The following is a 21,762-nucleotide window of genomic DNA, read 5'->3' as shown; positions in this document are numbered from 1 at the left end:
CGCGGTGGGTTTCTTCAGGAAGGCGCTGAGCTCGGCATGTTTCCAGCTCTACAGTAAGGTGGCGGTGGCGAAGGAGATGTTAATGATGTCCCGGAGTTGGGGTGCGATGATGGAGTCGGCCTTGTTGAAAACGTGGTGAGGGCAGTGGTCGTTGGGGATCCGGAGTGGATGGTGTTCATCATGCAGGTGGTGTCTTCGGTGCTGACCGGGGTCCAGTTGCAGAGGGTGGTGGTGGGGGCGCTGGTTCGGTGGTTGGGTGCGTGGTGTGTGCGCCAAAGCTGTTGTGTATGTCGGCGATCTTGCTGTGGAAGAACGAGGCGAGAGAGTCGCAGAGGTCTTGCGAGGGTGGGATGTCGTTATTTCAGGCGCTGGGGTTGGAGAGCTCTTTGACGATGCTGAAGAGTTCCTTACAGTTGTGGGTGTTGTTGTCCAGTAGTTCTTTGAATGATGTCCTTTTGGTGGTGCGGATCAGCTGGTGGTGTATGCGGGTGGCATTCTTTTTTTGAAAACTTTTTTTATTGATTCAAAGCATTTAACAGTGGGCAGAGACAAATCATTACATGCTTACTTAAGTAGTGGGTCATTGTGGAATCAAATTCACTAGCACTTCAGGTACATAATACATTTACAGCAGATCAATGGCCCTCCTCCCGTCCTTGTAGCTCCCTCCCCGCCCCCATCAGTCAGAATCGCTGTCACTGCCTACTTGCGGTGGCTCACATATAAAACCCCTGTATTCATTCCACGCCCCCCAAATTTTAGTCCACTTTCTCAGACATTTTCGATTCAAATACACTGCTCTTTCGGCCACCATTGCAGAGTCTAGATCAGAGCACCACTCCCTAAGCGCCGGTATCTGTGAGGCCCCCCAACATTTGGCTATATTGCTTTTAGCGTACATGATACTCAATGTGGCCCAATCTTGCATGGATTGATTAAGATCGTTTGGATCCCAAATATTCAGTAAGCAACATCTTGGGTCCGGGACCAGCGACTCCCCAACCACCCGAGACACAGTCCGCATAACCCTCATCCAGTAATCAGCAATCTGTGGGCAGTCCCATATGGTATGTAAGAACATACCCTCCTCCCCACACCCCCGAAGACAATACTGATGTGTGGCTTTTCTCATCTTGTGAAGGGAGACCCTAGTGTAATAAACACAATGCAAAATTTTTAACTGCACTAGTCTGAGCCTAGCTGGTGTGGCCACTTCCCGTGGCGGAGAGAGCGCCATTTGCCAGTCCGACTCATCGAACTCGCCCACCTCAGCAGTCCATGCGGTCCGCAACTTGAAGGTGGGGTCAGGCAAATTATTAACGAGCTAACGATAACCCAAAGATGTTGTCTTTTTGGACATATGCTCCGTTAGGAGACTATCCTCTAATGGGGTAGACTCCGGCAGCTTCTCACCGGGCCGGATTATGGACTTCAGGGCGTGACTAATCTGCAAATATCGGAAGTATTCCGTGCGTGCCAGGTCATACTGGTCCCGGAGTTGTTCAAAAGAAAGGACTTTTCCACGCCTCCAAAGGTCTCCAACTGTAGAGATACCGATCAGGTCCCAGGCCTCAAAGCCTTTACTATTACAAAGTCTGCTCAGACGGCGTGACGACCAGAGTGGCGTCATTTGTGTAAGCGTATCCTTGCATTTAAGGCGGGCAGAGGCTAAATACCACACCTTCACCGTATGAGCCGTCGGGCCGACCAGGGCTGCTGCATACTTTGAGTCGTAGAGTGCGGCCATTACGCCGCCATTCCCAAGATCGTACCTGTCCCCTTTGTACGCCGGTTCCGTCTGCGGAGCATGCAGCCATTGATTTATGATTTTTAACTGGACCGCCCAATAATACAATTGAATGTCAGGGAGGGCTATGCCTCCATCGAACCAACTCCTAACTAATTTACTACGGGAAACGCGTGCCGGTTTGTCCCCCCAAAGGAGACTGGATATGAGTGCGTTTATGGTCGTAAAATACCTAGGGGGCACCAAAAAAGGTGTATTCTCAAGGAGATAAAGCAGCCGGGGCAAGGTCATCATTTTAAAGAGCGCCGCTTTCCCCAGAAGGGTCAGCGGCAAGGTGTGCCAATGTTTGACGTCACTGCAAAAACGTTCAAGGGGGGCATTAAATTATGCTGGTAGAAGACCTCTGGATTAGGTGTTATCCAGACCCCCAAGTATTTAAAGGGACCATCAGTGATCATCAACGGACAATCAGCCGGGAGTTGCGGTGGAGGTCCTTTAAGGACATACAGAACAGACTTGGACCAATTAATCGTATACCCTGAGGCCCTCCCGAAGATTTCACAGATATTGAGGAGTACTATAATTGATCGCCTGGGCAAGGTCAAATAAAGGAGGATGTCATCAGCATACAGCGATATACGATCCTCCCACGTTTCGGTCCAGTTGAGTCCCTTAATCATGGGGTCCCACCGTATCCATGCTGCTAGGGGCTCAAGGATCAGGGCAAATAGCAGAGGCGACAAGGGGCATCCCTGGCCCGTGCCACGCCCAAGTCAGAAGTCCCTTGAAGTATGGCCATTCGCTACTATGTGCGCTAGCGGTTCGGTGTAGAGTAACTTTACCCATGCACAAAAGTTGGGGCTAAAGCCTAGGTGTTGGAGAACCGCAAAAAGGTAAGGCTACTCGACCATGCGGGCGTCCAGGGAAAGTATCACTGCAGGCTCCGTTAGAATAGGTATTTGTGCCATCACCGCATGGGCTCGCCGAAGATTAAGAGCGGTATTTCTGTTCGGCATGAATCCGGATTGATTCGGATGAATCCGCTTCTCCAAGTGTGGGGTCAGCCGAGTAGCAATCATTTTGGCCAATATCTTCGCTTCCGCGTTCAATAGGGAAATTGGCCGGTAGGACGTGCACATGTCCGGGGGCTTGCCTGATTTCGGAATGGCAATGATCATAGCCATCCGTTGGTCTCGCGGTAGTATTTCCTTACTCAGGCTGTCCTTAAACACCTGTAAAAGGTGCGGAGCCGTCAAATCAGATACTCGTTTGTAAAGTTCTATAGGAATCCCGTTGGGACCCATGTTTTTTCCCGACTGTAAAGAGTGAACCGCAGCTATAACCTCGTCCCTTGTGAATTCAGACTCCAGGAGCGTGGCCTCTTCCTCCAACAAGGAGGGCATAGTTATATCCTTGATATAGGTTAGTGCTTCCTCCGTGTACATACAAGAGGTAGGAGTGTACACCTTCTCACAATAGTCCGCCATGGCCTCTACTATGTCCGCCAGAGCGGTGACCAGCACCCCCTCTTGTGTGTGAAGCTGCGCTATCGTCCTCTGGGCCTTTTCCTTTTTATCTAGCCATGCAAGTAGCCGTCCTGCCTTATACCCTACTTCATAAATGGTGCGCTGCGTATGTTGGAGTCGTTGTCGTACCCTTTCTCTCTGATGCTCCGTGAGTTCATCCTGTTTAAGGCGAAGTTGCTGCGCTGTTTCCCCAGTGGGGTCTTCCTCATGTCGCGACTGCAACACAGCCAGATCGGTTTCGATCGTCTGTATGTCTGCATTCGCTGCATGTCTGTGACCTGTAATCAGGGCTATGGCCTGTCCCCTCAACACTGTTTTATACGCCTCCCACAAGACCTCAGGCGAGTGAACTGAGCCTACATTTTCCTGAAAATACTGTTTTGTCACTGCAACTAATTCTTTCCTGATCCGCGGATTCTGTAAATAACTGGGGAAATCGGGAAGATACGGCGCCGAGTTTTCAAATGGGGAGTGTAGGAGATGGAGACCGGGGAGTGGTCGGAAATGCCGCGTGGACCCATCATCGTGTCTTTCAGATGAAGCAAACAATCAGCGGCGAGGAAGAAATAATCAATGCGGGAAAGACTATTGTGGACCCCCGTGTGAAAAGTGTAGGCACGGCTCCCGGGATGTTTAAACCTCCATCCATCTGCGAGACCCAACGCATCAATAAAAGCGGGTGGCATTCTTGAGGGATGTCATGTTTTCTGTAGTCTGGTCATGGCGCCAGGCTTTCTCGAGGGTGCGGCAGTTTTTCTTGGAGGTTTTGAGTTCGTTGGTGAACCACAAGGCTTTCTTGCTGCCGGGTCTGCTGGGAGGGTTCTTTAGTGGTGCGAGGTCATCGGCGCAGTTGGTGATCCACTGTGTGAAGTTGCGGGCTGCTTCGTTGGGGTCCGTTGTGTTGGCGGGAGGGTTCTGGCTGAGGGAGGTGGTGAGCTGGTCGGCGGTGATCTTGCTCCAGTTCCTGCGGGGAACCTGTTGCGGGTGGTGGTAGGTCGTGGTTCTCCTGAAGTTGAAGTGGACGCAGCTGTGATCAGTCCAGTGTAGTCCGGTGGAGTGGCTGAAGGAGATGTGCTTGCTGGAGGAGAAGACGGGGTCAAGCGTGTGGCCGGCGTAGTGGGTGGGGGTGTTCACCAGTTGCTTGAGTCCAAGGTTGGCGAGGTTGTCCAGCAGGGTGGCGGTGTTGCTGTCATTGTTGTTCTCCAGGTGGAAGTTGAGGTCCCCTAGGAGGATGTAGTCTGAGGAGGTGAGGGCATGCGGGCTGATGAAGTCTGCGATGGCTTCGCTGAATTGTGTGCGAGGTCCCGGGGGTCTGTAGAAGAGAGTGACTCTGAGGGTGGTGTTTGGGTCGGTGTGTATCTGGAAGTGAAGGTGCTCGGCGGTGGTGAGGGTGTCGTCCGAGTTGGTCGTGATGCGGATGGTGTTTCTGTGGACGATGGCAATGCCTCCTCTGGTTTGGTTGATGCGGTCCCTCCGGGTGATCTTGTAGCCTTCCGGGATGGTTATGACGATGTCGGGGGCTGAGGAGGCGTTCATCCAGGTTTCCGTGAGGAAGGGGACGTCTGGTGATGTTGTGTCGAGAAGGTTCCAGAGTTCGACGGCGTGTCTGTGGACGGAGCAGGTGTTTAGCAGGATGCACTTGAGGTGATTGTTGCTGGTGTCTGGCCTTGTGGGTGCGGTGCAGGTCCGGAGGCAGGTGAACTTGCAGGCTTGGCAGCTGAAGGGTCCGTGGGTGCGTTTCGGGGTGGCTCGGTAGCAGGCGGGGTTCCGGCCGGCGTTGAGTGCGTGGAGGGTGGCGGCATCTTAAGTAGTCATGTGGGCTGGCATCGTCGGGGGCCAGGGGTCCTGGCGCTGGGCGTGGTCCAGGCACTGACGTGCTTGCCTTAGGCGTGCCTTCGGTGCGCCCGCTGCGCGGTCCACGCCATATATGGCGAAGTGGGAGGGAGGAGCAGCTGGGAGGCGGGAGCGGGCGGCAAATGGGGATCGGGAGAAGGCAAGGGGGCGTGCCGCAGGGGAGCAGCGGCAGGGGGGGGGACAAGAGCGGGAACAATCACGGGGTAGCGGCAAGAGGGGGTAAGCCTCGACGGCAGAGGCAAAAGGAAGCAGCAGTTAGCAGAAGGAGTGGCCCAAGCAGAGAGGGCGCTGAGCAGGGAGAGACAGGGAGGCAGGCGGCAGGAGTGGCGGCGAGAGAAGAGTCAGCAGCGGTGACCAGGGCAAACGGGGGCCGTGCGGTGATTGGAGCGACTGGCCCTGCAAGCACCACCATTGGGAGAGGTAATTGCATTGCTAAACAGGTGGGGCATGTGGTCAAATGTGTAGGTGAATTAAGCAGGGCCAAGAATGAGATGAAGGCAGATGAAATAATTTGTCAGGTATAAAACAACAATTCAACACTTTCGGAGAATAATAAACCTGCGCATATCTCAATGGGCAGATATGCACAAGAATTTAAAGGCACATGTTTTCGGTGTGTTAAGACATGTCACAAGGCAAATGCAATTGTCTGCAATTGTCTGTCCAGGTATGCATGTTATTTGTAATACATGTGGAAAAAAAGGTAATTTCGCCAAGTGCTGCAGAAGTAAGATTACGAAAGATGCTCGTCAAGAGGTTAAGGGCATTGTATTTCAGGTGGATGGTGCTAAGACTCAAGATCCATCACCTAAAGGGACAGTTGACAGAGTTGAAGTTTGATTCATGTTCTTATCTCACCATGACCTGTATGAACACCTTTGATAATTTCTTCAAAGAAAAAGCGAAATTGTGTAAAATTGAAATTTCCCCAGTGGACTATGGTGGGTACCCTTAAAAAAGGTCAGGTATTTTACAGCGTGAATTGAACTTGAAAAGGAAGAATGGTAGCTGGAAAGGTGTATGTTGTTAAAAGAGGGGATGCTTTACTGGGGTGGCCACAAAGCGTTTGTTGGGAGTCATGTTGAATCCAAATGCTGAACCTCAGTACAGGTACAAGAGATAGATGAGCCCTTAATCTCTTTTGATAGGGATTTAAAGATGTAGTCCAGGATGGGTTAGGCTGTCTCAAAGGCAATAAACATCATATAAAATTGAAGCATGGAGTGAAACCGGTTGTTGCTAAAGTGAGAAGAATACCTTTAAATGAAAAAGTCGGGGTACCGAAGTAGATAGAACAATTAATTGAGATGAAGTTTATAGAACCAGCGGAGGCAACAGAATGGTTGGCTCCTATAGTGGAGGCTAAAACCCAAAGGCGAAATTATTTTATGCATACATTTACAAGTAATTAATAGTGAAGTGATTGTGGATAGGTCTCCACTGCCCAATAGAGATGAATTTATCTCTACACTAGCAAGTGCTACATTTTTCACAACTTTAGATCTAGCATCCGATTGCCATCAAGTGGAGTTAGGTAAACCTTCATAGGAGTGGACTGCCTTTATTACACGAGTACGAATGTTTACATTTTTGAGAATGCTGTTTGGTTTGCTCTCTGAGGCTTCATTGTTCCAAAGAATCATGTTTAATGTACTTAAAGGAGTTATAGGTGTAAAATGCAATCAGGATGAGTTATTGATTTTTGGGCGTGCAAAGGAGGAACATTACTCAACAGTGTGTATGGTTTTGGAGAGGTTGAGGAAAGCAGGCTTAACAGCGAGAAAGGACAATTGTAACTTTTGTGTGCAAGAGGGGAATTATCTGGGACATCGCATCTCACAAGGTGTGTTTCCTAAACAACAGTTAGTTGACACCATTGCAAAACATCCGGAACCCTGTAACAAGGAGAAGCTAGTATCTTTTTTAGGCATGGTAGATTACTGCTGTAAATGTATCCTAGGTTATGCTGATAAGACGCAACATATGAGGAATCTACTAGGAAAAAAAGTGTGAGCTTTGAGTGGGATTCTATTTGGTGTAATGAGTTTCTGTCGGTGAAGGAGGACTTAAGGAATGCTCCCTGTTTGCAAGCATTTATACAAGGTGAGAAGACTTACATTATGACAAATGCCAGTGCCAAAGCTATTGGAGCTTTATTAATCCACAAACAAAATGGCATGAAACATTTAATTTCTTGTGCATCAAGATGCTTAAAAGGTTCTGAGTCACACTACACAGTAATTGAAAAAGAGGCCCTAGCAATTTATAGAGGATTAGTAAAATACAGGAACTTGATTTGGGGCATAAAGGTTTAGATGTTTCCGAATTGGATGCTACCTCATCAGGAATTTGGAGGTGGATTGTTTCTTTAAAAAGAATATGATTTCACAGTCGACTATATTACTGGAGTAATGAATTGATCAGCTGATTGTTTGTTCCGCGTGTGGATGTGAAAGAAATTGAACAGGTGGCAAGATTAAGGATTTTACAATGGTATGCCCTAATTAGATACCAAGAAAAAAGAACTGGGTAAGGTGTGCACCATCCTAAAGGACAATAATACAAATATGCAGTCTGGTAGTCACCATTAGGTGATATATTGAATATCAAATAGACAATACAGGACAAAAGAATAGTCACAATCCTCCGTAGTTTAAGAGTCTTCTTATTCTTTTTTATTCTTCAATTTATCAACATAGAAAACAGCCGACACGTGTTTCGTAAGTACTGGATAAGTACTAAAACTTTCTCAAGGCTGAAAAAGAAGTATACAATAGATGTGAAAAGAATCTGGCACAATGAGACGCCGATTTCGTACAGTTCCAGAAGAACCTGAATAGATGATTCCCAGCTCTTCACACCATTAGTCCCAAATGAACACCATATGAGGTTGCATAAAACGATGAGTCTCTGAACAGAAATTATCCTGAGAATCCAAATAATACACACAAGCAAAAGATGGTATGTATTCACGATTCTTCCACAACCCGTCCGGAAATGCGTATTAGAACGAAGTATTAAAGAATAAATATTCAAGAATAAGTCATCTATTATCGAGTCTATTGGAGTCCAAAAAACAGGCGAAGTATCTGGCCGCTAGAATTATAAATGCGGGGCTCCAAACATATCCAGGTATTCTTATTCAATACCTGGGGTGAAAAAGACGGCGTCCCATACGATAAATATCGAGGTGCTCGATATTTATCGTATGGGACGCCGTCTTTCTGTTCAGAGACTCATCGTTTTATGCAACCTCATATGGTGTTCATTTGGGACTAATGGTGTGAAGAGCTGGGAATCATCTATTCAGGTTCTTCTGGAACTGTACGAAATCGGCGTCTCATTGTGCCAGATTCTTTTCACATCTATTGTATACTTCTTTTTCAGCCTTGAGAAAGTTTTAGTACTTATCCAGTACTTACGAAACACGTGTCGGCTGTTTTCTATGTTGATAAATTGAAGAATAAAAAAAGAATAAGAAGACTCTTAAACTACGGAGGATTGTGACTATTCTTTTGTCCTGTATTGTCTATTTGATATTCAATATATCACCTAATGGTGACTACCAGACTGCATATTTGTATTATTGTCCTTTAGGATGGTGCACACCTTACCCAGTTCTTTTTTCTTGGTACCTGCATGTTGAGGATTTTTTCTCAACTCATTTGTCACCCTTGGTAGTGAGTGACGTGGGTTATTGTTGCACTCCGCTAGTTTGATGATACTAGTACAATAATTATTGTCCTCTATTTTTCTGTCTACTTTACATGTGTTTGTGATTGTGCGGATATCCCTCTTATGAGGGACACCACTACCTTGTTTGCTGTGTTTTCATGCCCTAATTAGACAAGTCTATCATCTGAGGGGGTTTCATCACCCTTTCATCAGTAGTGGATGCAAGCCTATGGACACCATGCGCTCAAAGTGAAGAAAGTTAAAGTGTACTCACCTCCATGTGCTTAACAGAAGTGAAACATTTTGGTTGGAAAAGCTAAGAATTTTACATTGCATGCACTAACAAAAACGTATTTGGGTCGCTGCTTTTGGGTATGCTCAAACTAACAAAGAAATATGTGAGACTCACCTGACATTTCTGTCTTGGCAGGCAACAGCGACATATTTCTGGGTGACATCAGTATCCATGTCATACAGAGTTGTTTTCTCCACCAAGTGATGCGTTCTGCTGAAATTATTTCCTTCGGGAATCTAAGAAAATAAACTACAGTTTTATCCTTTATTCAATACATTTTTAGTTAACGTTCTAACCATTTAAACTGTCACTGGAATGCTGGACTTAAAAATGTTTTTTTACCATGCAGAATGTTAAGGCTTCTCAGTCATAAAAACAGCAACATAAAACATATACTAAGCATTAAATCATTGCTTACTAAGCCATATGTATGTATTTGCCGGTTATTTGTAATACAACAATTCAGCTAGGCAAAGGGCATGGATTTGGGGGTGGCAGAAAGAATTTCAATGGATGAGCACTTTAAAGTTGCAGCGAAGAAACAATATCCATGGAATAAAGGAGTAAATTAAACAAAAAGATAGGTGGGAGAAACTTGGAAGGTTGTGTTTCTCTCAGACCACTGAAAGCAACAAGTTCCATCACCTTGTAGCCAAGAACAAAAAGCTTGGAAAACGGGACTCCTGGAACTCCCTGAAATGAAGTGGTTGAAATGGAGTTGCCAAACCACTGTTAATTTGCTGATCATACTTTAAGGTACAAACGACCTTTAGAGGGCTCTGTAGATGTATGAATTCTATAATGGCCTTCACCGACAGGAAACCTTTTTCTTTCAAATCTTGATAGTCAAAATCATGCGTTATCAGATTAAATTGCGTGTATGCCTTTGTTTTAAGTGGTTTAGATCTTTCCAGTTCGGACATTAGGACCATAGGGAAGGGAGCTGACAAAGTCACACCATAAGCTAGAAGGGAATGATGGTACGAGATTTCTCAGTAAGAGAAGGAGGTAGAAGTAGTATTTAATCTGCGTGTTTACACGAGTTTTCAGAAAAGGATTTTGCCAAAGCAGACTTTTTTGCAGCAGATGAAAATTAAAAATGCATAATTTCCATCTTTTGTCCTTTAAAAGAGAGCTTATAATCACACTTTCAGCCTCAAAGTGCTGTTCGACATTCAGTTATGGATAAAGCCGACATATCTATGCTAAATAAGCCAGCTAACTTTAGCACTGGAGCAGCGCAATTTAGACTCCACCCCTACACTTCACCCAAATGCCCGCATATACCTACATGTGACACTATATTTACGGATGAGTGAACATTTACACGCAGTAATGAAATGCATTCACTGTAGAAACTAGAGTTCTGTAAACATGCACTAATGTTCAGTTTAATATGAAGACATGTATTTTGTATTCACATTTGCATCTATACCTCAAGTCACTTTTTCATATGTTCTGAAAATTACTTTTCACTGTGTCCCATTGTAGACTGCTCCAAAGATTAGAAGAGAGAGGTATTCCGAGATCCCCATTCCTTTTTGAAATATCTGAAACACCGACATTAGACGTCGCTATAGACTCCAAAACATGGGTGAATAATTTCTCGCAAATATTTGCCCAGGAGGCAGATCCGGGAACAGAATATCTACAGTGTTTGAGACAAGTAGAATACCCGATATCCCTAGATTTTACACACAACGAGGTAGTAAACGCAATAAATATATTTTGAGAACAAGGGTACCCCATAAAACGAACCTGGGGTGAAAACGTATTTAAAGAAACAGTGGTTCAGGGGTGGCCTAATAAGGTCCCAGAATATCTACAGTGTTTGAGACAAATAGAATACCCGATATCCCTAGATTTTACACACAACGAGGTAGTAAACGCAATAAAAGCCTCGAAATCGGGGAAAGCACCGGGACCCGATGGGGTCCCAGTGGATTTCAAATATAAGATAGACCTATGGTCCCAGATCCTCACTAATGTGCTAAAAGCTGCCAAAGAAGTTGGTTTAATTGAATCTTGGTCAACCTCAATACTAGTGCCCATATTTTAAAAAGGAGATCGAAACAGTCCATCTTGTTATCGATCCATTTCACTCCTGGACTCGCTTGGAAAGGTGGCTGGTCGCATCCTCCTTGAACGACTCCAGGAATGGACAACTGACCAAAAAGTAATCTCGGATCTGCAGTATGGGTTCCGAGAGGGACTAGGTACAGTTGACCAGGCTTTGAATCTGACCCTGCTCACAGGAAAGTACGTTCAAGCTAAAGGGGGTTCTCTACATATGGTATATGTTGACTTGACCGCAGCTTTTGACTGTGTTAGTCACTCAAAACTGTGGTCAATTATTTTACAATTGGGAGTAGATCCTTCATTAGTGAACATTTTGCGAGAACTGTACACAGGGGCCACGGCAAGAGTCAGGTATGGTACCAAAGGAGAGTTAACAGAGCCCTTCCGGGTAGAGAGGGGGGTCAGACAAGGATGTGTTCTGGCCCCCTTCCTATTCACCCTCTACACCAATGGCCTTGAGGTGGCAATGCTGGAAGGGAGCAAAGACCTGCCCGCAATAGGTCGTCGGCAAATTCCAGCACTATTATTTGCCGACGACGCAGTAATTCTCGCTAGAACCCCATTACAGCTTCAGCGGGTCTTAGATAAATACTGTGTGTTTATGACAAATCTGAATCTCAAAGTAAATATAAAAAAGACATTTGTGATGCATGCCGGTTTGAGACAAAAAAAAGCCAAAGACATATTTGTCAATAATGTTCTATTAGAATGTACAACAACATATCCCTATTTAGGGATTCTAATTAACAATAAGTCCAAATGGTCAGAAGCCCTTAATTCAAGAAAACTATTATTTCTGAGGGCCACGACGGCATTAGTGGCGTTTGCACAGAAATTGGGAAAGAGATCTCCACTAGAAATGCTAAAGATCTATAAGGCAAAATGTGTAAGCGTTGCAACTTACGGCGCAGGGGTTTGGGGATACGCAGATCCTGACCAGCTACAGAAAGTTGAAAATTCCTTTTTAAGGTACTTACTTGCAGTTCCCAAGAGCGCCACAACATACGGATGCCATCTTGAACTGGGGTTGGATTATATATCGGATACAGTAAAAATCCAACCAATCATGTTATGGTGCCGGATCTGGTCCACGGACCATGTGAGCTAACAAGATTACTTGTTCAGGATTGTATGACACTTGACAATATGGAGAAGATCAAATGGCTGGCATATGTTAAGGCATTCGTTACTGATCTAGGCCTTCCGAGATTTTTCACTGAGCCTAACGAGATCTCAAGAAAAGAGCTAAAAAATGCCTGTTTAACACAGTTGGGCCAGCTGCGATTATCAAATGAAATAGGGAAACCCTCTGTGCAACACCTCATATTAGCTCAGACTACTTTTAGTATCCAACCATATTTACTGTACAATTTAAATCAGTATGAAAAATTCTTGTTGACTCGTTTTAGGTTCAAGTGGTTTCATCGTCTGATTTCCTTCCCTCTCCAGAATGATTGGTCCTTGACCTGACCCGCTTGTCCGTGTGATTCCATCTCTGCACAATCTTCTATCCACGTACTGCTTTTTTGTAAATTTTATATCACACCGCGTAGGCGATGGATAGTCCCTCTTTTGAAAGTACTAGGCATACAAGAGTGTCGCCCAGCTTTTCTGGTGCTTCAGTACTTGGAAAACGAATCATATGCTAAAACTATAGCCTGCTTTCTTAAATTCTGCATAAAGCATCGCCCAATCTTTGATAAAAACTAGGACAAAGACAATCATACACAGATATTTAGCTCCTTTTAACTGGAACGATGATGATTAATATGATCTATTTGTAACAAATTTAATCGATAAAATTGTAATTACACCAGATATCTTGTATTTTAACTGTTAAAGAAACCGCTAAATTAGTATATATTTTCTTTTTTGAATTGTGTAAATACTGTATTTTTTAACATTAACTTTTATGGTCTTCTTACAATTATGGAAACCGAATAAAGTTGAATTGAATTGAGAGGTATTCAGGGCGTAGCTCTACAATGGTTCTTGAGTTTTCTAACTCATCAAACCCGGACCATCAATCAAGGCCCTTTCAGATCCTACACTATAGAGCTCAACTAGAGGGTGCCCCATGGCTCTTGTCTGAGACCCACGTTGTTTAACGTCTATATGGCCCCCTTGCCAAAACTATCAGAGCTTATAGATTTTTACTCAACTCCTCATCTCCCTTAATGAGGATAGACATACTACCAAAGCAAGCTTCTCTGAGGGTATGAAAGCCATGTCGGCATGGATAACTGAGAACTTTCTCCAGCTAAACACTAGCAAGACAGAGATTGTGCTCTTTGATAAAGCCTAAATGCTCTGGTCCCCGGATTGGTGGCCATTTGACTTGGGTGCAGCACCTACCCCCAAGTCATCAGTTAATAAAAATTAGGGCATTCGCCTACAGTGGACTTTCACTATGAAAGATCAGGTAGTGGCTACCATTGGTACCTGCTTTCATACGATGGGTCTGCTGCACTGAGTCATTCATCTACTCCCACTTTTGATGCGTAAAACACTAGTACAGGCACTAGTTATCAGCCGCCTGTTCTATTGTAATGTTTTTAGACGCCACTAGTCTTAAAAGAAGGAAATCCAGATGCATTATTCCTCACAGTAACCTGGCTAAATGACAGTTCAGACACTGACATCATAGATACACTCCCAGGGGGTTATGAGATCCAAAGGCAAGATAGAGAACTTAGAGGAGGGGGAATCGCTATAATTCATAAAGCCTCCCTGAAGTGCAGTATAACAGAAGCAAAGATAAAGAACTGTGAATCACTTTTATTCAAACTCATTGCTGCCGATGATGTGACAATAGCAGGCTTTTTAATATACCGCCCACCAGGTCCAGCAACACAGTTTATAGAAAGACTAGGTGAACGGACGATGCTGCCAGCCCTACGCTATGAAAAGTGCCTTATACTTGTTGATCTAAACTTACATTTTGATAAGAAAGAACACAAGGTAGTTCAAGCATTATGTAGTGATCTCAGGGCAATGAATCTACTTCAACAGTTGAAGAGCGCAACTCACCAAGGGGGCCACACCCTTGATTCCATTTTTAACAACCAAGAGGACTTAAAAATAGAGACACCTCGGCCGATACCTTGGACAGACCACTATCTAATCCCTTTTTCAATAGCTATCCCTAGAGTAAGGGCAGAGGGATCCAGTATAAAAACGACACATAGAAAATGGTCAAGTTTTAACCCTAACACCTTTGCACAAGCACTGGGGAAAAACAAACCAGTCTTAGGAAAAGATATAAACATAGCCAATGATCAGTTTGAGGAATGGATAACAGATGCTATTAATGAGATAGCACCATGGAACACTAAGAATCCTAAGAGACAGAAGCCATCTGCACCATGGTATAATGAGACCCTTGCTAAAGCAAAGAAAGAGTGCAAAAAGCTAGAGCGAAAGTGGCGTGAAAACTTCTGTAACATGGCCAAAGTCTGCTATAAAAAAAGAGCTAAAAAAGTATCATGCACTAATTAAGGAAACGAGGTGCGAATTCTATACAGTAAAGATAGAAAGCGTGAGAAGCTCCTCAAAAGAAATGTTTTCTATACTAAAATCTCTGAAAAGCTATGAAAACCGTAAAAAGGAGGAAACGTCCTCAGTGGAAAATTGCAATAAAATTGCCGAATACTTTGAAGGAAAGGTAGCCAAAATATACAGAAGTTTCCCGAGTGAAGCGCGAGAGGGGAATAATGTAGGACCCAGGAAGGAGTTTTTAGGAGAAAGATTCAAGGAATTTAAAATGGTTGAACTGAACGAACAAAGTAATTGCTAAAGAAATTAAATCAGGATCTCCATTAGATCCTGCTCGCCCAGACAAATTACTGATAGGAGCAGACCTTATCATACCATTCATCTCGGATTTAATCACCACCTCCTTTCAGAATGGGGAAGTCCCTAACAAATGGAAACAAGCAATAGTATGTCCACTGAAAAAGAAACTATCTATAGACCCAGCAGTTCTAGAAAACCTAAGACCTATATCGCTGCTGCCGTATATCGCAAAGATTGCGGAGAAACTAGTAAATAAACAGTTAACAGCCCATTTACAAGAGAATGGCCTATTACACCTATCTCAATCTGGCTTCAGAGCTGTCCACTCCACAGAGTCAGCTTTGCTATTGGCTACAGACACAATGAGACAATGGGTGGACGAGGGGCAAACAGCTGCAATAATCCTACTGGACTTAAGTGCGGCTTTCGATACCGTCTCACACAAGCTGCTTTTGCACAGACTAGAAGAGTGCGGTGTAGCAGACCGTGCTTTACGATGGCTGACCTCCTTTCTATCGTCACGAAGTTTCCAAGTACTACAACAATCGCAAACATCTTACACTGGCTACCGGTAGAAAAAAGAGTACAATTTAAGACACTGTGCTACTGCCATAAAATCCTTGCGAAAAAAGGACCACAATACCTGCACCCTCTAATAGTACACTACATTCCTAGCCGCAAGCAAGAGACATGATTGTTTAGGTTTTACTGGTCTTAATTAGTGCTCACAGTTTTAAGTTAAGGCAGATTCTCTTAGACTTTTAGGGGTACAGGCCTCTCAGCTTCCGTTAGTCTTGCAAGTGTGAAGCTTCATGCTAAATACTAAGTCCAATTGTGGAAGACTGCTACTGTAGTCTTTACTATGCCGACACCTTCCTGCATTTCCGAATTTCCTTGAGTCCCTATTCTACGAACGATCCGTATTATTGGAGCCTTGCTACAATGACTTTACAACTTATTAATGTTCAGGAGAGAGAATCAGAGTTTCTTCAAGGAACACCTTTTTTTCAGTTTCCGCATTACGGAGGCTGTGATTATTTCATATCTTATTCTTTTGAGACAGAACCTGTTGCAATATTTCAGCTTGCCAGCTGTCACCCTACATATTTTCAATATTCTTCTGATATGCATATATACCGATTTGATTATTAGTGATAAAACTACATAACTTTATTCTTTTGAACACTTTAGAAAGTTTTACGAATGTTATGCATGCTTCAGAGTTCCATGAACTTATAAAGATACTATAGCCTCATCCCTCTATATGGTCACAGTACTTCTGGGTGACTTGCAATATCCTTTAAATGTAAATTGGATTTAATTTATCCCATATATTACAAGTTACATTGTATTGTTTATGTCAGAGTGGTGTTGTTTCCGACAGATTTTCTACAACATTGTGTGATTTAATTTTCTTGATTTGAGCCAACGCGGTGCCAAATAAGGGCAGTTTCTGAACTTTTTAATTTGAAAAACATTCCTATTTGCACATCTGCGAAAAGAAGAATAGCCAGGAGGAACGACAGACAGTTATCAGTGGACGATGAGCAGAGACTCACTAAACTTACATAGCTGTTGACAGGATGTATTCAAGTCCTAGTAAGTAAGATGCATGCAAGAGCTCAAACCAGATAAACTGATTACTCAAAGAAAGGAAACCAGGTGATAAACAAAGGTTTCAGCACTAAATATTTGAATTTTACCATAATGTATTTCGCCTTACTAATTTGTCCGGGCATAACTACCTTAGTAGGATTTTCTAAAGATATATTTAGGGATTTCTGTGGTTTTAAGGATGTATACTACATTTTTTTTCTAAGAACAAAACAAACACTGAATGTAACTGTAAAAAAGACGCAACTTACCTGTTCAGAATTGCGGAAATAGATACTTTTGTCAGCCCCACAGCTAATCAACTGGACTTGGCTATCTCTACCTAAAAATAAAAATCTAGAATTTATTAATATTCCTTCATAAATATTAAAATTAAAAAACGAACCACACTGAACTGACAAAATAGAGTTCGTTACTGTTATGAATATTGGGTAAAATAATATTTTAAAGAGAGATGGTTGCTTCCTTCCAATAAACACAAGTAGGGTAGCACTTTCATCGGGAGAAGTATGGGAGCGCTGGGTGACACTGTGGATCACAATAGTTTTCAAAACTGTAGGTCGCAAAATGTGAGAAATGAGCGATTTTATTCAACATTTGAGTTCCGCAAAGCACTGTGGGTAAGAAAACATTATGGGATCGAGGCAAGTTACTCCACCTTGGACTTCCCTGGGAGGCTCTGGTTTGCAGAAATTTCTGGGTTCAGTAGGTTTTTTTCTGGAAGCGCAAAACAATGCAGTGCACGCAGTATGTCATACTGGTATATTTATTATCTTTTCTAAGTACAAGTAACACTAATACAGAAGTACAGCATATCTATCTGGCAGCGTCCTCCCCAACTGTCTTCCTATCGCCGATTACACCGGCACTCCTCACATTCTATACCTTCATGTGCATGCCTGCACTCACATTCCTCACACAGTATAACATTTATACAACCTCACTTTTATAACTTTCTGCTTCAGGCAGGCACAGAAACTGAACAATACCACACATTTACCTTCCAGAACAGAATATAAAAGAAAAATACAATCGAGGAACAACCCTCATGCTAAATCCTTTAAAGGAAACATACCCATAAACAAAACAAAAAACGAATGTAGCATATAATCACTCAATTTTACAGGAACCATTCTAATACGCTTTTCTCTAAAGCTTACAGATTCACTTCCTCCACCAATGATACAATCGGACAATGTTGTGAGTTATCTTATGAAGGCCTCGAAAAATCTACTCGCCCACTCAAAATGGCGAGCCAGATTTTATTAGGTCGAGCTATTTTTAGAACCTACTAGTCCGTTCTGGTGAGGGAACCTTAGCTGGAAAGGAGCCGTGTTCTGTTCATTCAGAAAGTGAATGAGCAATAAAAATGCCATTAAATCTTGTTTTTGTCTTGACACATTTGTTGAAAAATGAAGTTCATTTTTATTTCTCTTACTACAGTCTGTGATTTTTGTGAAGTGAGCCGTCTCATATTGTCAGGTTTTTTCGAACACATGATATTTAAAAAGCCTGTAAGTGAATAGTACACATATTGCAAAATACACCAGGAATTATGAAAGCACATTTTTTGTATTTATTAAGTGTGATCCAAACAAAGATGTAAATAGGAGCCAAACAATTCAAAACACTCCACTTGGTGATGTGCAAATGACATTTGCAGAAACTTGTTTTGCAAACATTGTTTGTACACTATATAATTTTATCAGTAAAACCACATGTTAGTGGGAAATTTGGTGGCCATTTAAACGTAAAATCTGCCAAACGCAAATGACAGTGTGCTCCCACTTCATGCTTTATTTATTAAAAGTGATAGTTTTTAAACATGATTTGAGAAACATTTCAGCCCCGGCCCTGATGACAATGCTGTTAATGAAGTATATACAAGGCAAGTCAGGGGTCATGCGTAACCTATATGGTGCTAGATTTGTAATATATATGGAGCACACGTTTAGTCTATCAAATCAAATAAGAGTTTTTTGTACAGCAGACTTGCATATTTCAAGGTGCTCTCATATGTGATAATGAAGAAAATGGTGGCTCAGTGAATTTAAATATTTGCCCACAATCATATAATTTGAAACCAGTTTATGGGTGAAGAGCATTACAATATTGGTGAGTAGATTGGTTAAGTCACTGGACCTGCAGGTCTAGTAACAGTTTTATGATCTTTTGAGGCCCTACATGGGGTGTCCTACAGATATCCCTTCCTTCACTGTGATCTTTATTAGTTACATTCCAAGTTCCTTGATTAGTTAGATTCCAAGATTCTCCACTATTGGCATTAAAATAAGGAAAACCTAAATCCTGCTTTTGAGTTTCAAATTTGTTGAAATATCCTCCAAAACTCTCTCTGTAAAGTGACACCCTCGTTGTATTCCATACTTAGCCTCCTTCCACTCTCTCAGCATTCTTCAAATTTTCAACTCGAATAGGATCTGACCAACTGGGCACACCTTTATCCACACCTATTGGCAATTTTACCCAACCACCAACTCCCTCCTATGACCATAGCAATCATTCTTTTAATATACTTGGCCATCTTCATTTTATAATTAACAGTTTCTTTTATTCTCCTAAAATCCACCATGGAATCATCTCCTTTCCTTTTTCTTGAACACCAGGCCATTTATTTTGAACCAGGCTTCCTTCCCCCCCCCCCCCGCCCCCAGCAACTCAAAAGGGGATGGTCCATTAACCTTATCTGGTGTTATCCTACAAGATAACAAAGAAGCCTTAAGTGCTTTTCTCAACCACTCCAAACAACTTTTAAGCCTTAACGAACAAGTTACTTACCTTCGGTAACGCATTTTCTGGTGGATACAGTATCTGCCTGTGGATTTCTCACCTTATGAATATCCCCTGCGCCAGCATTCCGAGGACATTTTTTCATAGCTCTCCAAGCCGACGAGGTCGTCACAATACATGGCTCTGCACGCGGCTCCGCATGATGTCACCGGAGCCATAAGAGGGCCACGTCGGCGTGATGACGTCAGTTCCACCCATTTTTTCCGTGCAACCGAGGCAAACGGGCGGACCAACCATAGAAACAATGCATACATAGTACCCAGTATTCACACAAATACACACAGTGTAAAGTGAAATAGGAAAGCAAAAGAAAGCAAACATTTCCTTGAAGCCTACACCAAGGCAAACAGAAGCAATATAAACTGACACAATGAAACTACCTCTTTTAAGGTATAAAAGGGGGACAACAGGGCGGCGGGTGGGTCAGTGAGTTATCCACTAGAAAAAGCGTTACTTAAGGTAAGTAACATGTTCTTCTGATGGATACATCTGCCTGTGGATTCCTCACCTTATGAAACAAATCCCACAGCAGTCCCTCTACCAGAGGAGGGTGTCCACCCTTCTATACCAAAAAGTCTTGCAACACAGAGCACGCAAAATGGCCATCCCTCCTCACTTCGGAATCCAAGCAGTAATACTTCGTGAAAGTGTTGAGGGAGGCCCAAGTTGCAGCCTTACAGATGTCCAACACAGGGACACACCTGGAAAAGGCAGAAGTAGACAATTTAGCCCTGGTGAGCTCTAATGCCTTCATGAGGCTCCTTACCAGCCAGAGAGTAGCAGATCTTGATGCACAAGATGATCCATCTGGATAAAGTGCGCTTGTGCACCGCCTTGCCCTTCATACGTCCAACATAGCCCACAAAGAGCAGATCATCCCGACGGAAGTCCTTTGTTTTATCCAAACTAATTGCCCTCTTAGGGTCCAAACGGTGAAGCTTCTCCTCCTCCTTGGAAGGGTGAGGGGGAGGATAGAAAGTAGGGAGAGTAATGGACTGTCCTAGATGGAAAGGAGTTACTACCTTAGGCAGAAAAGCATCCCTGGTCCTGAGAAGCATCCTTTCAGCATGTATGGTCAGAAACAGAGGCTTTGAACTCTAAGCCTGAAGCTCACTCACCCTCCTAGCCGAAGTGATAGCCACAAATAAGACCGTCTTAAAAGTAAGCAGTCTCTCAAAGGATAACTATGCATAGGTTTAAACGTGGAACCCATTAAAAACGTTAACACTAAATTCAAATCCCACTAGGGCATAATAAAAGGAGTGGGCGGAAACATGTTAGTAAGCCCCTTAATGAACCTTAAAACTATTGGAGACTTAAAAAGAGACAGCTGATCAGGTAAACAAAGAAATGCCGATAAAGCCGACAAATATCCTTTAACAGTGGCCACAGCACAACCCAGAACATCAGAAAGATGAGCTTTTAAGGGATCAATAGACTTCTATCCACACCATTTAACAAATTTAGACCACCTGTAGGAATAGATAGATTTGGTGGAATGTGGCCTGGCCGATAATATAACACCCACCACATCAGGCGGGAGAGAGAAAGAATTCAGGTTGCCCCGTTTAAACTCCAGGCATGAAGGTGCAAGCTTTGGAGGTGGGGGTGCAGAACCTGCCCCTCCGACTGCGAGAGGTCTACCCTGAGAGGGAGATGGAGCGGAGGGTGCGACGAGAGGTTAAGAAGATCTGTGTACCACACCCTTCTTGGCCAATCCGGGGCGATTAATATAACTTGGGCCCGGTCTTGGCGAATCTTCCTCAGAACCCGAGGAATCAGAGGTATGGAAGAAAAGCATAAAGGAGTTGTGAGCTAAAACTCAACTGAAACGCGTCCCCCAACTCTCCCTTCCTCGGAAACTAGAGACTGCAGAATGACGGGCAGTGAGCTTTCTCGAGAGTGGCAAAAAGGTCCACCCTTCAGGAGCTTCCCACGTTCGGAAGATGTGTCGAAGTACCTCCGGATGAAGCCTCCAATCGTGGTCGGCGGAGAACTGCCGACTGAGACTGTCCGCACGCACGTTCAGAACGCCGGCCAGAAGATTTGCCATCAAGCAAATCCGCTGGTCCCGAGGAGAAGGACCAGAGCCGCAACGCCTCTCTGCAGAGACGGTACGACCCTACTCCTCCCTGTTTGTTGACATACCACACTGCGGCAGTGTTGTCCATCAGGACTTGAACCGACCGATGGCAAAGGGAAGGGAGAAAGGCCTTGAGTGCCAAACGTATCACCCACAATTCCAAAAGATTGATATGAAGCTATATTTCCTCTGGAGACCAAAGACCCTTGATCTCCAGATCCCCCAGATGAGCACCCCACCTTAGGGTAGAGGCATCCGTTATGACTGTGGCCACCGATGGAGGAAG

The 21,762-nt window shown here is 43.8% G+C and overlaps 1 protein-coding gene across 1 annotated transcript in view; it reads right to left on the bottom strand.

Moving 5' to 3' along the window:
• The window catches only part of LOC144781934 (WD repeat-containing protein 62-like), a 636,677-nt gene that overhangs the window by 378,780 nt on the left and 236,135 nt on the right, over positions 1–21,762 (bottom strand). The window contains exons 14-15 of the mRNA XM_078661021.1: positions 16,837–16,907; positions 9,212–9,333 (exon numbers count right to left, since the gene is read on the bottom strand). Coding sequence (XP_078517147.1) covers positions 9,212–9,333; positions 16,837–16,907 — 193 coding nt within the window. The remainder of the gene's footprint in view (positions 1–9,211; positions 9,334–16,836; positions 16,908–21,762) is intronic.

This window comes from Lissotriton helveticus, chromosome 9, assembly GCF_964261635.1.
Source record: "Lissotriton helveticus chromosome 9, aLisHel1.1, whole genome shotgun sequence".
Taxonomy (NCBI): domain Eukaryota; kingdom Metazoa; phylum Chordata; class Amphibia; order Caudata; family Salamandridae; genus Lissotriton; species Lissotriton helveticus.
This window is presented reverse-complemented; position numbering and strand designations above follow the sequence as displayed.